This window comes from Littorina saxatilis, linkage group LG2, assembly GCF_037325665.1.
Source record: "Littorina saxatilis isolate snail1 linkage group LG2, US_GU_Lsax_2.0, whole genome shotgun sequence".
NCBI lineage: Eukaryota > Metazoa > Mollusca > Gastropoda > Littorinimorpha > Littorinidae > Littorina > Littorina saxatilis.
In genome coordinates, this window is record NC_090246.1 from 24,318,644 (window position 1) to 24,335,669 (window position 17,026).

The 17,026-nt window shown below is 39.2% G+C and overlaps 1 protein-coding gene across 1 annotated transcript; it reads left to right on the forward strand.

Annotated features, from left to right (window-relative positions):
- The first annotated feature begins 36 nt into the window (after positions 1 to 36).
- LOC138958562 (leucine-rich repeat-containing protein 45-like) lies at positions 37 to 16,948 on the forward strand. Its single transcript, XM_070329764.1, has 18 exons — positions 37 to 177; positions 861 to 947; positions 1,236 to 1,387; positions 1,653 to 1,714; positions 4,600 to 4,670; positions 5,132 to 5,310; positions 5,985 to 6,113; positions 7,075 to 7,187; positions 7,790 to 7,848; positions 10,335 to 10,412; positions 10,780 to 10,915; positions 11,403 to 11,480; positions 11,986 to 12,097; positions 12,355 to 12,425; positions 12,626 to 12,811; positions 13,693 to 13,866; positions 15,098 to 15,245; positions 15,577 to 16,948. The coding sequence occupies exons 2-18, from the start codon at positions 862 to 864 to the stop codon at positions 15,750 to 15,752; spliced, it is 2,010 nt and encodes a 669-aa protein (XP_070185865.1). The 5' UTR covers positions 37 to 177; position 861; the 3' UTR covers positions 15,753 to 16,948.
- The last annotated feature ends 78 nt before the right edge of the window (positions 16,949 to 17,026 follow it).

Genomic DNA, 17,026 nt, shown 5'->3' on the forward strand with positions numbered 1-17,026 from the left:
GAAATAGTCGTAAGAAGGGCTTGCGTTATCCCCCCTGCCATCGTTTCAAAATGGCGTTTGCGGGCGGCTTCTCTTGACGACCAGAGAGAAAATGCCAAGAAATCCCAGAAGTGGAGGACCTTTGCATCATTCTTTTTAGTTTTACCACTCATCTTTCACGACCCTTTCCCCCCAAAAGTGAGTTTTAAGTTGCACAGATGTTCGATAGCGATGCATTTCTTGCCTTTTTGTGCGTTTTCCGTTGAGAAGACATGCTGGAACCTGTCACTGCATTTAAACTTTTGATGTTTTCCCGATAACATTTCACGTACAAAATATAAACACATGCTAACGGAGCAGCCACCTTCCAACTACTCAAAGGGAGTTGACTCAAGTTTCGGTTAGTGCTGCAGTGCGACTCGATCCCCTCTGACTATGGTGCCTATAGATCTTCGGCCCACATCACGAAATGAAATATTCAACAGAAGGCTGTAAATAATGGAGGCTCGGCTACCACTTCCTCTACGGATGTTCACAATGTGTATATCAGCTTTTGTACATTACAACATGCATGCACTTGGCAGTCCCGCGACAGGAACACTGGTCAAGTTGTGCTGACTTAGACTAACTTAGTGTATCACTGTCTGTACAGTGTACTTCACAAAGAAACTAAAAGCTGCAAAAGGGACTCATATCTGGTCCTACATATCATGGCTTCATACTCATATCCCCACTGGCATTTTTGGGAGTATGTTTTTTTGCTGGCTCATTTTATTCAAGTGTGTGTGTGTGTGGGGGAAGCACACCCACATTTGTGTAATGTACGTCCAGGTTGTATTAATTAATTGCTATTCTCAAATGCAAAATGTTCATCTCTTCAGGATGGATGACTTCCGGCTTGCCTTTTTGCGCCTGTGCAAGGATCATCACATAGACGCTCAGGACTGTGTGGTAGAAAAGTTAAAAAGGTATGTGTATGAGGGGAGAGGAGTTACAATACATTCCTGGTTTTGTCACTGTTTGTTTAGAGTCATACCACTTATGATTGGTTGCAATTTTTACAAATTACAATTGTTGCATGCAATTTGTTGGGTTGTTCTGTTGAAGTTCTTGAACTCATTACATTTGGCATGACTTATATGCCACCACATGATCTTAATCATTTAATTTGTATTTTTTATTTATGGGCAGAAATTTGGAGTAGAAGTAGTCAGTTCTTAATTTCTATACCTCATTTTTCTGTGTAAATTTTACAGTCTAGAACATACAGGCGGCAAAGGGCGTGCTATTCTGGACCTGTCTACACAAAGTCTCACACCAAAGACATGTGCTGTGCTTGGGAAAATTCTGGCTACAGATAGAAACTTCACAGAGCTCCGTTTTGCTGATTGTATGCTATCTGAAGATGGTAAGTTGCTGTTATTGTCTTTTTTTGTGTGTGGGGCTTGTAAGTATCTTTTTTGATTCTAGATGTTTTTTTAAATACCGTTTCCAAATAGATCATCTGAAGCTTTCAAGTTATAACCAGAAAAGTGAAGTTGTGCAGATGGTTTATGTTGCTAAAGAAAATACATTCGAAGAGAAATAACCATGAATATTTAATGCTGAGAAAGTAAACACTTTAAATGGAAAGAGATTGACACATTTCTTGTTCTTGTTCTTTTATTTTACAGCACTCAAGAACTTGGCTCAAGGCTTGGCCTACAACAGCTATTGCAAGAAACTTGACCTGAAGGTGAGCTCTTTGTGTAAAAACAAAAAGCAATAAAAACTGATCACATTCATTATGAGCTTGGCGTCAGGACACTCATGCACAACATGGTATTGTCTGTTATACATGCTTTCTTACTTTTTGAGTCACTTGAGAAAATGTGACTCTATGTAATCGGTCAGTGGACACCACCTTAACGTTGGACTTTTCTCGGAAACTATCAAAGCGATCGGGCTCATATTTTGTTTAGTCGTGACCTCCAATGACCTCTACACTTTAACGATGGTTTCGTTGACCTTTGACCTTTTTCAAGGTCACAGGTCAGCGTCAAAGGAAAAATTAGACATTTTATATCTTTGACAAAGTTCATCGGATGTGATTGAAACTTTGTAGGATTATTCTTTACATCAAAGTATTTACATCTGTAGCCTTTTACGAACGTTATCAAAAAAACAAGGGAGATAACTAGCCTTTTCTGTTCGGCAACACACAACTTAACGTTGGGCTTTTCTCGGAAACTATAAAAGTGACCGGGCTCAAATTTTATGTGAACGTGACTCATTGTGTTGTGAATAGCAATTTCTTCCTGTCCATCTGATGCCTCATATAATATTCAGAACTGCGAAAGTGACTCGATCGAGCGTTTGCTCTTCTTGTTTTTTAAAGGAATATAATACAGTGGAACCCCTCTCTAGCGACCTTGAAAATGTTGACAAAAATCGGTCCTTATGGAGGGGGGTCCTTACAGAGGGAGGGGGCGGGGCCACAAAGAAAGTCACCTCAGATTTTCTTAAAAAAAGAAAACAGAGAGTTTGAGTTGCTGACGATCGTTTCCTCAAGCAAACTGCTTCGATTTCATGTTTGACATTGTCGATGGTGTCCACCAGTTCTGGTGCATGTTTCAATGCAAAAAGAGTTAGTTTCTGAGCAAGCATTTCTTTACAGCAGTCCCTGCAATGATGAAGGCCCTCCGAGAAAGAGAGTGAAAAATCGGCCACCGTTCTCAGCATCGCGTATCTGTGTGTAACCTCTTTCATTGACAAGATACTCTTGTTTCCCTGCAGCCTTGACCAGTGAGTCGGTTACCTAATCTGTGAACCCTTCAGTTGTGTTGCTTTGTCAAAAGTTAGACACAGTCAACTAGTTTTGCTCTGAGTGAACAGTGCAGCTGGCCTCAATTAGCCGGTGACACCTCTCTGGCCACAGCACCAAACAGTACATGGCTGGGGGGAGAGAGAGAGAGAAGGGGGGGGGGGGGGGTAGCTGGCTAAACTCAGTGGGGTGTCGGTGTCACTGAAGTCAGCAGGAAGAGCATTGGAGAGAAATAGAGAGGTGTACTCTTCCAAACAATTTCCAAGGATCAGTTGTCAGGGCTTAGGGTAGTCAGTGAGGGAGAGTGAGAGCGGTTTGTGTACTCTCCGACTGAAGAGTGAAAAGTTACTGCCACAAGATCGGCATGCAGTCAATAAAGCCAGACAAGAAAAATGATTATGACTTTCGGCTCTATCTGCTGGTTTTTTTATTCAAACTGGTTTTCAACGCTTATTCTCACAAAGCATCTGCACACCTGCCTCTGCCTCTGTGCTGTGTTTGTGTGGCTGCTTTCGTATGATGTCAGTGCATGGTGAGTGCGTTCACTGCCTTGTCACCACTTCCCCACCTTTTTCAGAATGTTTTCTTGGAGTTGGATAATTCTTTGAATTTGCTATTTTCCAACATCAAGACTTTTTGCAATCGCGATGGCAGTTTCTCCCTTTTTGTGTCTGTTCACAACATTCACTCGATTTTCGAGAGTTAAATATTTTCTTTTCTTTGTAGACGCCATGTCGATCTCCACTGCTCTTCTGTCCAAAGACTGTCTATTCTGTCTATTCTGACTGAATTGAACGGTGTGTGTTGGTCACGTGAGTTTGTTTTCTCGATGATTGGTTTGTGATGTTTACTCAGCCCACCCAACCATCACACCTCTCAGCGGTTAATTAGTGCCTTTGCTTACGCAAGACGGTTATAACTGGTTATAACCGGTTTGTCAGGGATGCGTTACGCTGACTGAGTCTTGGCTTTGTCTGACAAAGTCGTTACACAAGCTGTTAGGTCGGTCCTTAGACGTTAGAGCGGGGTGGTCGCTACACTGGTGACAACTATATAAGGAAACACATCGGTTAAAAAAAAAAGGGTCGTTGTGGCGGGGTAGTCCTTAGAGAGGGGGGTCGTTGTGAGGGGTTCCACTGTATAAAGAAATCGAGAGAGAAAAAACAAGAGCAAATTTTGGCTTACCTCAAAAGTTTTTGACCCAGAGGTTTTCTCCTATGTTATTGAAGGTAGAGCTTTGGAACTTTACACACATCTAGGGTTTGATCATCTCTAGACATGGCGCAAATCTGGTTGACCATAGTCAAATTTATAGAGTTCAGTGGCGTCTGATGTACAAGTAAACAAATAGAAAATTTTTCATTTCTAATTTTCTTTAATGTTTTTGAAGCTAGAGCCCAATGGTATGGTGATCTTTAAATACAATCCAAGTATGGTTGACCTGCCCCAAGTTTCAAGGTCACAGTGGGGTCAAGTTTGGTAAAAACAATTAAAAAATTTAAAAAACAGACAACGACAACACAATTTTGAAGCTCTATAATACTGTACATAATATCATTATATGGTTTGATGACAACAGGCCATGATTCAAGTCTGGTTGATCCTGGTCATATTTCAAGGTCACAGTTGGGTCGAGTTTGGGTAAAAAAAAAGTAGGAACTTTTTCTTCAATCAATCAATGTCTATAGAGTTTAAGCAGTATCAAATTTGTTTTGAATTTACTGTACATAACTTCATATGACGAAGGTGAGTAGTAATGTATTGTAACATCTACGTGATCATAATCTTTATTTTATTGGTTTTGTGTATGTTTGCAGGGCAACAACATTAGAGGAGCAGGTGTAGAAGCCCTGGGCAAAATGGTTCGCCACAATAAAGGCATTACAAGGTAACTGTTATGCGGATACATCTATTCTTTCTCTTTTTGTAACTGCTAACCACAAGGTCTACATCTTCACTGTGTACTAAAAGCTATGTGGACCTGTCTTTATTTTCTATCTTTGTTTGCCTGGATTGTTGTACTGTGTGTGTTTCTTCTTTGTCTTCGTTCATGGGCTGAAACTCCATGCTCACTCTTTTTTTTGCACAAGTGGGTTTTTACGTGTAAATGTATGACCGTTTTTATCCCGCCATTCAGGCGGCCATACGCTGCTTTCGGGGGATTTGTGTGTTTAAAGGATTAGGAATACACAAACAGATTGGTACAACAATTTGTGTAAACTTTTCTCCCTTAATAATTAAGAAAGATTCTTTTGGTTTTGCATATGTACATTTAAAAAAAAGTGTGTGGACATTTTTCTGTCTGTGTGAATTTTGTTTGAAGGAATAGTTATTCTTTTCTGTGTGCAGTATATGTCTGGAATGGAATGGTCTTGGTATGCTGGAAAACTCATTCGCAGCGTTCTGTGATGGTCTGGCTGCCAACTCTGCCTTGCGTGCTCTGGATCTACGCAACAATCAGATCAACCATGAGGGAGCAGAAGAGATATCTACAGCTCTTAAACGCAACATCACTCTCAGGGCTCTAGGTATAATTATGTTCTTGGTTTGCTTTTGTTTTTTATTTGGAGGGCAGGGAGTATAGTTCTGGCTTTGAAACCAGTTCGTCCTTATCATTGTGGGTTTGAACCTTGGATTTTGCAAGGAGTTTATTTCTCAGAGTCAACTTTCTGTATACTCTCGTTGGTGTCCTAACACGCCCATTTTCACGCATGTGCATGATAAAGATCGTAAGTTCACAGCAAAAGTCACAAACACTTGCATGTGGAAAACAAGGGTAGTGCCGTACTGTATGGTATCTCGCCTTCCCCAAGGAGATGAAGCAACCACAATTTCCATGAGGTTAATCTCACAGGACTACATATGAGGTTACCTTATTTTACCTTACCTTATCTGTTAGGTTAAAGGGTGTTTAGTTTTCCTTAAAGCCTGTATAAATGACAGATTTAGACTATTTACTTTAAGACAATTGAGGAACACAAATATAAACAATTCATATATAATTATCAATACTTAAATGAATCTTGGAGAATGAGCTCATGGCAAAACTGACTTGGTTTGGGTGTGCATGATTTGAGTGGTTGGTTTTTGAACCATAACATTGAAATTAATTCACAACCTTGGGTGGTAAAATATCCCGTATTCTGTTGTTGCGTGGGTAATAAAATGTCCTGTGTTCTGTATTCTGTTGTGTTGCTTGCAGATCTGCGATGGAACAACGTGGGACTGCTGGGAGGCAGGGCGTTTATTGAAATGTTGAAGGCAAACAAGGTTCTCTCACGCCTTGAGCTGGCAGGAAACAATGTTCCCACTGATATCGCCAAAGCAATAGGTTAGTGACTGAATTTAAATGGGTCTGGAAAGCATTTTGTTGTCGTAAAGTTTTAATCCTTTAAAGAGAAGTATTATTTTTTCCACTCCTTTCCTGGCAAGTTATGGTGTAAAGTGCCCTTTTTATTTTTCTGTTACTTGCATCAAGGTGCTTGTTAGAGAAGGCTTTCAGACATTTTTTTAATACTTTTATGTGAAGCACTTGATTGTGGACTTGTCCTTCCAAATGAAATATATAATATATATACGCTGTGCTTGAAAACTTTCCTGTGCTTTGCTCCTTTTATCCTACATACGTGAGACAGACACCCGTGAGATAATAATCGTTCAAATCACACGTGTGTATATCATGTAAATGAGGTCATGTCAAGTGAGACTTGCAGGGACCTGTTTTTCCACTGCTTATGATGCCAAAGTCACCGAGACAAACGTCATTATAGAAAAAAAATTGCGCTCGCTAATTACCCTCGGTGAATCTTTAGAACGAACACGTCACGCCACACTTTCAGAGTGACGTTTCTTTGCTTTGACGTACTAGATTGCACGAGGCTTTAGAAGAGATCGAGGTTCCAAAACAAGCGTATTCAATTTAGCTGCCTCGACTGCAAGACATTTTCAGTCAAATACACGTAAGTACAGTATGTAGGATAAACAGAATACTACATGGCTTGCTGTGTCGTACCAGATTTACACGAGTTGCTTTTTCAAATAGTGAACAGCTCGCTTTCGCTTGCAGTTCAATATTTAAAAAAACAACTCGTGTAAATCTGGTACGACACAGCAAGCCATGTAGTATTCTCTATGTATACAATAAGAGAATAATTATTTACACTTTTTAGGGTGTTGTTTTTGTTTAGTAGAGTGTTGATTTCATTTTCTTCGAGATTTCATTTTTCTTGCTTTTAAGATTGTGGGCTGCACATTTTTTTAATTTTTTATTTATTTTTTTATTCCATTTGCAGACACGGCAGTAGACAACAACGCTGACCGCATGACGATAACAGAGGAGCACTCAAAACGGACCCATGCTATGTCCCATCACTTCAAGCAGATTGAAAAAGAGAAAAGTTTACAGGTAATTTGAATGATCAGTTTCACTCTTCAGGCTTACACAGGTCATTTGTTTTGATTGCAGTGCTGTACTTGACAAGCTTGGGTAGGATCGAGGTTATTCTGTAAATTACCTGTATATTTTGTTGTTGTTGAACTATTATTGCAAGGGGAAACACACACAGCAAAATTAGCTGAATATGACAAATTTAGCATATATTTTGAAAGATTTAACTTTCCGTTTCTTTCTTTTTTTCTCTTCTCTTATTAAATGCTTCTTCTTCTTCTTCTGCATTCATGGGTTGAAACTCCCATTTAGACAGCCATATGACGATAACGGTGAAAGCATGCTTGGTATTTTTGTGTTTCTATAACCCACCAAACTCTTACATGGATTACGGGATCTTTCCATGCACACTTGGTCTTGTGCTTGCGTGCTCACAGAAAGGCGGATAATACACTAGCAGGTCCGCACATAAGTTGACCTCGGAGTTTGGAAAAACATCCACCCTTAACCCACCAGGCGCGCCCGGTATTCAAACACTCAACCTTCTGCATGGTAGGGCGACATCTAATAATTCACTAAGCCATTGCCCTTGTCTTATTGAATGCTTGGGACTGTTGCAGGTTTCAGACTTGATGGATCAGATGGACAGGAAAGAGGAGGCACTGAGGAAATCCCAAAGGTACACAAATCATTTAAGTGTTATATATATATATACATCACAATAAAAAGTTCAACACCAAGCGAGAATGTCTCATCTTTTGTTTCCAAATTTTCGGCCCGCAGGCGTTCTTCAAAGGTACACAGACCAAGCGTCTATAGTAACAACACAGCAATAGAACATCCGATCGTACGTCACGTAAAGACGTAACATTATGCCTTTTTGTATGGAGTGGTGCAGAGGAAAAAGAGTTTCTTGAATTCTGTATATATATATATGTATAGGTTACAACACGAGTGGTTTTTTATATGGCTTGTATTTCAGTCAAGACCCAGCGGATGAATATCATCGGGAGACACGAGCCTTTGGCGAGTGGCTCTCGATTGATATTCCCGCTGGGTCTTGACTGAAATACAAGCCATATAAAAAACCACGAGTGTTGTAATCTGTATATCCCATTCTACCATCAAACACAAAGTGTAGACTACTAGCGGCACTGTTGCGATCTGTGGAGTGTGAAACAGTGTTTTCAGCGAGACATGGCCTTTTTGCAACCTTAAACTAAGTGACCGTCGCTGAAAAAATAAAACGAATGAGTGCATCTATAAGTACGCGGTAACACTACTTTCAGACCGTTTAAAAGCTTTAAGTAAAGGTTCATAAGTTGCAAGAAAGTAATGAAGTCGTATAGAAATCCATTTAGTTGAAGCGCACAATTCTTTTGCGTTTCAGGTCGGCGGAACGGGGAAACCGGTTTGGCCCCCATTTGGCTTTCTCGACTCGATTCAGAATCGATTCCACGTTGTTTTTTTCGAACGTATTATTATACAATTAGTCTTATTGACAGAGAAGCAAATTTTAGGGCACCATTTGCTCCCTATTTGAAATGTATCTACGTGATAAACTGTTTTGCGAGTGTGTTTGCATGAACCTAAACTGGTATGGATGTGGGGAAAACAGGACCCAAGTCTGTCACCGCCGCTTGATTGCATTTTGAAAGAATATGACTGGATTACGGAAAAATACACACATGTTAAGTTCTTAGATACCTTCATCGCCAATGTGGACTTACTGCAGAGCCAGGCAAAAGAGTAGACTTACTCGCAAATACGTGATAACGAAGCGAAGCCAAAGGACGCGTCTCGGTAGATAAACCAGTCGTCTGGTACGATGCAAGGGAGGGTACTCCTTTTTTTGTTTTGGTTCGCAACCATTCGCATTATGATCAGTGGTGTTCGACTGTTCAAACTAGTGTTATGCACGGGTTAATAAAACTGCGGATAGAACTCTTTAGCAGCAAAGCAATTAAGAGTGTATTACAATCTACCTTTAAGCATATTTCTGATTGGATTAAGGTTGCGCCAGCTTAAACTCTAGTTTTTATCTGTGTGCTGTCCGGGTGCAAGGGAGACATTGTTTTGTTTTGGTTTTTGTTCTTGTAAACCGGTCTGCAGTAGACAGGGACACGGAGAAAACGTTCGAAACAGTATTGAGGGAACACATTTTCTTTCTGTTGTGTTGCATATTCTTTTTGGGATTATTCCTATGGTAGCGATGCTTGTCGACACACGGATAGCAAACAGAGGTTCGATCGTTCGCTAGCATCTGTGTATCTTGTAAGCTGAATGTTCGTTTTTTTCGACCTGCATTGCTTTCATAATGAAAGAAACGTTTGTTTATTGCATCCCATACATCAGATCAGTTCCGAGATTCATGTTTGCGTGCAACTGATATGGTTTTCTAAGCCGTGCGATACGATTTTGGAACATACAAATGTGTCACATTGTTCGGCGCGAGGTCAAAGGTCGGGAGGAACGTAGTTCTTTGCCCAAATCGGAATCTGCACTATCATATATTTTTTGGAGTCCATGATGTATTTATTGAGCTGTAAAAATACAACATATATACCCATACTGAAGTAACAGAGACAAAGAAGGGAGGTCATGGGATATATATATATATATATATATATATATATCTATATATTCTGTATAGTGTCTGTATTCCAAGCAAATTCATAGATGATGTCACCTGTCCCGTGAAAAGTACAACTTTTGTTTATAGTTTGTCGAAAAAGTATACATAAACAAAGAGCTCTTATTAAAAGAAATTGCTACATATCACTTTTGCTGGGCTATTTCTATGAACAGAGATATTCTGAAATGATTGTGAGTATCAGTGATGCAAATTAAATGTGCAGTTTCAAAAATGATTATATGACACTGTCTCACTTAATTTTACTACAGTACCTTAAATGCTTGAAGTTACCATGTGATCAAAGAAAAGTGGGTTGTTTGCTGCTGTACTATTTTTGCAAGAACAGGTAAGAATGGATGAGGCTCGTGAAGGGAGGTAAGCAAGATTTTCTTTTCATGTACATTTACCCCCTTGTAAAACCTATCTTCTGAATTGGAGCACGGTCTTGCTTAAAAGGGGATACTACTGTAGTGCGTGTAATTGTAAGAATATTTTGAAAGGAGTGTTGTATTTTTCATGTGTCTTTTCAGAAAATCCACGCAACATATCGGGCACTTGCAAGAGACACTGCAAGAAAGAAAAGGAGCTTTCAGTTCTTTGGCTGCAAAGTAAACATACACATTGTTTCTGTCTATTCTTTCTTTTTTTTTTTTTTCTAATTATTCTTTTCCTTCTTATTTTTTTTTGTTCTGTTGCACTTTATTCAGGATTTTGAAGAAATTTTTGTGATTTTGTTTTGCATGGGAAGGGTGATTACTATTTGGTATGGAGAAAAAAAGAGTAAATTCTGTCAGCATATTTATTTTATGTCAGTTTACATAAAAAGATGGTTTATTGAATTCTCTTTTTGCTTCAAAACTTTAGAAGGGGGCTAGCAAGAAAGGTAATTATTTCATCATTAGGATAAGCTAGATTAAACAAGAAAAGCACTGGTTTTTAAAACAGAATTGTTTTCTTGATGTCTTTTCTTGACAGACTGTCAATGACAGAGTCAGAACTGGTGCTGGCTGAGCAGAAGGCCAATGACTATGGGTCTGTTGTTAACCGTCTCAAGCAGGACATGGGTGACATGGCTGCCAGACATCACGATGAACTCAGGAAGGAAAAGGAGGTAATGGATGCATTTGTGTATGTGTGTGGAGGTGGGTGTGGGTTCAGGGGTAGTGTGTGTGAGAGAGAGTTTTTGAGGGGTGGGGTGACCTTTCAGACATATTGAGTGGCGTTGTCACACAGATCATGTAGAGTTTCTCTTCTGTAACCTGGATGATGATGAGCTCGTTTGGATCACATAACTGAAGTAAATAAAAGAAAGGAACTGGTCTTGTCATACTGGTTTCTATATGCCCCATGGTTTGGTTTGTTATGCACTGTAGTTCATTTAATACTAAAGCTTTTATCTTAAAAGTTGATGTGGCTGAGATTCATAGTTTGTTGTTTTTGCTTTTAGTCAGCGTTTACCTCAGAGTATCATCTCTTTTCCTTGGTTTGATTTTGTTCTGATGATTCAAGGCATTTTTCTTGCCACATTGACTTATATATCTGACTTGTGCTGTGCTACTTACGTATAAGACATGCATTTGTTCTGTTCTCCGACACAGGAAAGGGCCCAGATGGAGATGAAATACTTGAAGGAGTTGTCTGATGTTCAAGAAAAACTTGTGACTTCACAGACCAGGGTAAAAATTAATACCTTGACAACAGGGAATAACAGACTTCACAGTCAGCACAAAAACACACTCACTCTCTCTTTCTTGCTCTCCTCTCCCTACCGGCGCCTCCCCCTTTATCTATTTCTATCAAATCGTACACATACTTTCTATTGAAGTAGTGTGACCCAAACCAGCCTGAACATTACACTGGTATTTTAGCTTTAAAGAAGCGTTCCACCTTTTCTTCACCTCCACATCCCCTGAGAACAATGTATTTGATACCAGTCTTTTGTAAGAACGCCCAAAAAGACTCTTCTTGAGAAAATAGTCCTGAACAAGAAAAGCTTAATTTTGAAAACTTATTGCTCTTCAGTCCAAAGTCATTTACAGAACTTACAGAATTGAGACATTAACACGTTGCAGTTTTAAACACATGCAGATTGTTACAGTTATTGTTGACATTCCAATATGACAAAAACAGAGTATTGACACAAAGGCCAGTATGCATTTTGTTGGTCTGTTTCATCTTTAGGGTGATGATCTGGATCGAAAGTGTCGTCAGCAACAAGAGCAGATCTTTGAGTTGAAAGAGCAGAACACCCATCTTCAGGCAGAACTCAAAATGAAAGGGTCTCAGTTTGAAGGTCTGTTGTCCTTTCATTGTCGTTTTGGATGTTGTTGTTGTTTTTGTTGTGGTGGTGGTTCTTGTTCTATTGATGCATCAATTTAAATGTCAGTAAGCGAACAAATATAGTTTAGTTGTTTCTTACACTTCTGTGAAGACAATAAATATGTTGGTAAGTCTGCATTTGCATTATTGTGTTGTGTCCTCTGCGGAATTAATTAGGTCATACATTTTGACAACTGTTTGATAATGTGAATGGTATTATGCGTTTCACAGAAAGACTTGCAGCAGAGAAGCAGAGGCATAAAGACATGTTGCATGACTTGGAATCCTCAAAAAACAAAGAGGTAAGAATGTTCTCACTGATCTTATAACTTCTGATTTTTTTATATTTAGTTTTATGGTACAAGGAAATAAAACACATTATTTAGACATGTTCTTTTGGGTTCAGTTATAATTAACACAGTGGAAAAAAGCAAAACCAGTAAATAAAACAGTACATTTTGTTCATGAAAAGTTCAAACAAAGAACAATGTTTTCATTTCAGTTGATGCACTTCAAGCAAGAGGCAGAAGAGATGGAGCGAGCATTGCGTGAGCGCATTCAGAAGATGGAATCTCAACGCATGGAGCTGGAGGAGGAGATCTCTCGTCTCAAGTCTGCTAATCTGTCCGACAGGCTCAACGCAGAGGAGCATCTTCAGTCCACCAAGCAACGCATCAAGACTGAGGAGGTCAGTGGTAGAGGAGGTGGTGGGTTGGAAGAGGAATTAATAGATAGATGCCCGATATATCATAGGATATGACTCCCATGATCGTGCTGGGTGTCTTTTGAACCAGTATTACTTCAAAGTTCAAAGGCAAGGACAAAAGCAAATATACCAATCTCATAAGCATGACAGCTAGTCAAACTGAGGTGTGATAAAATGCTCTGTTTTTATATGTCAATGTGCTACAAAATGGGGGTTCCACTGTATTCCATCAGTCTTGATGTTTTATAAAGTCAGAAACATACACATTATGAACTCACATGCTTTATTTATATTCAAGTTAAAACAGACTTTAATAACACTGCATGCCATAGTATGTGGACTGGGTGGCCGAGTGGTAACGCACTTGCGCTCGGAAGCGAGAGGTTGCGAGTTCGACCCTGGGTCAGGGCGTTAGCAATTTTCTCCCCCCTTTCCTAACCTTGGTGGTGGGTTCAAGTGCTAGTCTTTCGGATGAGACGAAAAATCGAGGTCCCTTCGTGTACACTACATTGGGGTGTGCACGTTAAAGATCCCACGATTGACAAAAGGGTCTTTCCTGGCAAAATTGTATAGGCATAGATAAAAATGTCCACCATAATACCCATGTGACTTGGAATAATAGGCCGTGAAAAGTAGGATATGCGCCGAAATGGCTGCGATCTGCTGGCCGATGTGAATGCGTGATGTATTGTGTAAAAAAATTCCATCTCACACGGCCTTGAATATGTGCGCGATATAAATTGCATAAAAAAAAATTTGTTTAAAAAAATCCCTGCGCTTAGAACTGTACCCACGGAATACGCGCGATATAAGCCTCATATTGATTGATTGATTGATATATCAATTTTTTTTTTTTTTAACAGGAGCAGCGCCACCGCCAACTGGAGGAGAGGGTGCGAGTGCTCCAGATCAGCAAGGACGAGTTGCAGAGTCACTGCAACCAGCAGTCATCGCTAGTGTCTGAGCTGCAGAGCAAGAACAGCGGCCTCACACTGGAGGTGGATAATCTCAAAAGACGACTGGAAGAGATGGGGCAGGTTAGTGAAGTGTAGAGCCGGAATCCACAAACAGAGAGACTGCTAACGTTCTAAAATTCAGAATCCAAAATAAAAAGGATTGTAGGTTATTGAAACGTTTCATTTTTGACAAAACAAATGATCATTAAATTGTACATGTAACGTTTTATTTTGTCAATAATCAAACGCTCCAATAACCTACAATTCTTTCTTTTGGATTCTATATAGAGTAGGGTTTACGTCTGAAGGGTTTGTTTTTGGTAGGTAGCTGTGGGGATGGGGCTATTAACTTTATTGAAGGAAGCACTGGCAACAACGCGCTATGAGTGTGAGGGTGCACATAACATTTTTGCCCTAATGTTTAAGGGACTAGTTAACTATCACCTACAAGAAAAAAACGACTTGATTAATTACTACCATAATGTGCATGGAGGCAAATATGAATCTGAAACCAATGAGGCAGTGCTCTGTTTAGAGATCTGATGAACAAAGGGAAGTAAGCGCTCTAACTGCATACTAAGGAGAAAGTCGCTCATTTCAATACCCAATATTGACGGACTGTGTGATGATATCTTCTGCTATGGTCTGTTGAGACAGTGATATCAAAATCGAGACAGGAGGTCGAGATTTTGATATCACTGTCGAAACAGACCAATAGCAGAAGATATCATCACACAGTCAGTCAATGTTAGATATATTGCTAATTTTCTGGACATGTTGTATTTACTGTAAAGAAATTACAAAAGTATTTGTCTCAGTTTTGGCTGTTCCATATCCCTCCCTCTGATTATTATTTCTTTTTGTTCACTCTTTTCTTGTACTTTTCAGTATTTTAAAATGTCTTTCCTTTCAAAAAGTCTTTAGTCGCTTGCTCAACTAAATTCTGGGATAATTACATTTTCATTTATATTTGTTTGTTTTTAAAATTTAGGTGTTTTTGTTTTTGAAGTGGGGAAGCAATAAAGAGGTCGTCGATATCAAAACTGATATCGACGGAAATGTTGTCGATATCACTTTTGCACTGAGCTCAGTTTTGCCCAATTGACCAATGGAAATCCACGTAACATAAGAAATAGCAATATTGCTTGTTATTATCTCAGGTGCCAGGTTCCGCATAACGCTCACTTACTCTATTACACATGCCGTATGCATTTAGAGATCTTACTTCCCTTTGGTTATCAGATCTGGAAGCAAGTAGAAATGTAGTTCGTTTCTTCCCTTTTCTGGCACTTGTACTTTCTTGTTTTTTCAGGAGTTGGCAGGAAAGAGCAACTACACAATGGCGGAAGTCAACAAGGTGAAGGTGGAACTGAACCAGACACTCAGCAAACTGGATGGGGAGCGCTCGGTGCATAGTGAACTCAGGGAAAAATTGGCACAGATCGACAAAGAGTTATCAGGTGAGTTTCAAATATAGTCAGTCATTTGAATATTTCTACTTCTCAGCAGTTTAGGTAGGAGAGACAAAAAGCTGAAGAGAGTCGATGCTTTACTGATGTTTGAGCAAGAATAGTGTATGCTTTCAGTGAGAAATTCAGAATGAATGGTGCAGTTGCGAAAATTTTTTTTTTTTTTTTAAATACATATAAAGCTGTCTTGTTACTTTGTTTCAAAGTGGGTTTCCTTTTTTTTTTGCTTTCTGTCTGTGTTCAACATTAATTATAATTAATTGCTCAGTTTAATTTCCTCTCAGTGTAACAAATCAGTGAGAACCTATGTTTCATCTTTCAGACCAACTGCTGCGACATCGACAAGCCTCAGAGGAAAAAGAGAGGGAGGTTGTCACCCTGCAGGAAAAGCTGCGTGCCCGAGAACTAGAGATCCAGCGATCAAGGGAAGAAGAAGCACAAAGAGCTCAGATGTTGCAGACAGCCATCATGTCCTATGTAGCAAGATCTCCCAAATGAAGCAAGCATAGGGATGCTCTTTGTGGGCTCAGCTTAGCTCATTCCATCGGAAGTCATCAGCAGTGGTAGGCTGTGGGAGGGAGCATGTTTATAATTCCAGTTTTTTTGCATGGTCTTGTAGAAGCTGCTAAAAAAATAGTGTCCTATGACTGTGTGTCACTATGTATCTATGCAAAGAGTTTTAGGAATGTGAGTTTCTTGCTGCTTTCATGTGGAGAGATGTGAAAGACTAATTCTAAACTATTTCAAAATCATTCTAATAAATGAAAATTGTATTTTTAGTTGAAGAGCAGAATACATAAAACTGTATGCAACTTTTGACCTGCTTCTTGCAGGCAGATTTTGTGTGTGCTCTATTTAGCTGATAAATCAATGCTTGCATGAACAACTTGACAGGTACAGTGCCAAATATAGCTACAGTATTATTACTTGGAAAAGGTATATCACTGAGCATTTGACACCTACCTTTTCATTGAGCACTGAAAATTGCCATCCATGCCTACGCACTAGAACCAGTAGATTTTAGTTTGAACATAGTTTCACATTGCACATGGAGTTCTGATTTGTAATAGTTGAGAGATGAATAAATACTCCGACTCAGACACTGTCTCATGACTAACCCCATTACGAATCTAAAGAACTATCTATTTGAAAAGATGACACGACAGACACGTTGATTCTGCATCTGTTTATGTCTTTAATATTCATTTTGTGTTTGTGCATGGTTCTGTATTTATAACCACTGCCACATCCTTCCAATTTTGTACACCTATCTATTTAATAATATAAGATCATCATGACATGGCAGGGAAATTACAACAGTGCTGTATTTCTCTTTTACACAGAACTTCTGCTGTCTTCATCAGCAGAGCAATTAATTTTTTTTTTAAAGGCATGTTATTGTCTCCCTAAATTACCAAGTTCAAGCAAACTTTAATATAGGTTTGATAAGCACCACATTTGTGATGACATAATATTTTTCTGCACAGAGAAATTATCGTCTTAAACAGTAGCAGTGAATAGAAATATTGAAATAGCATTGTCAAATGGTTGGTGATTGATATTAAAATGCTTTCGATATTTGTACCCTTTTCACAAAAATGGCTTGATTCACACACGTTTAATGACATTCTCAATCCTCTGACCAAAAAGGACTGAACATATTATTTGTCCATAAATGTAAAAAGACTGATAAATATCCACCAAATTATGTTCAGAAGAGTGATGAACAGGACATTGTTTGTATACATGTTTGTTCTATATGTTGTTTGGAG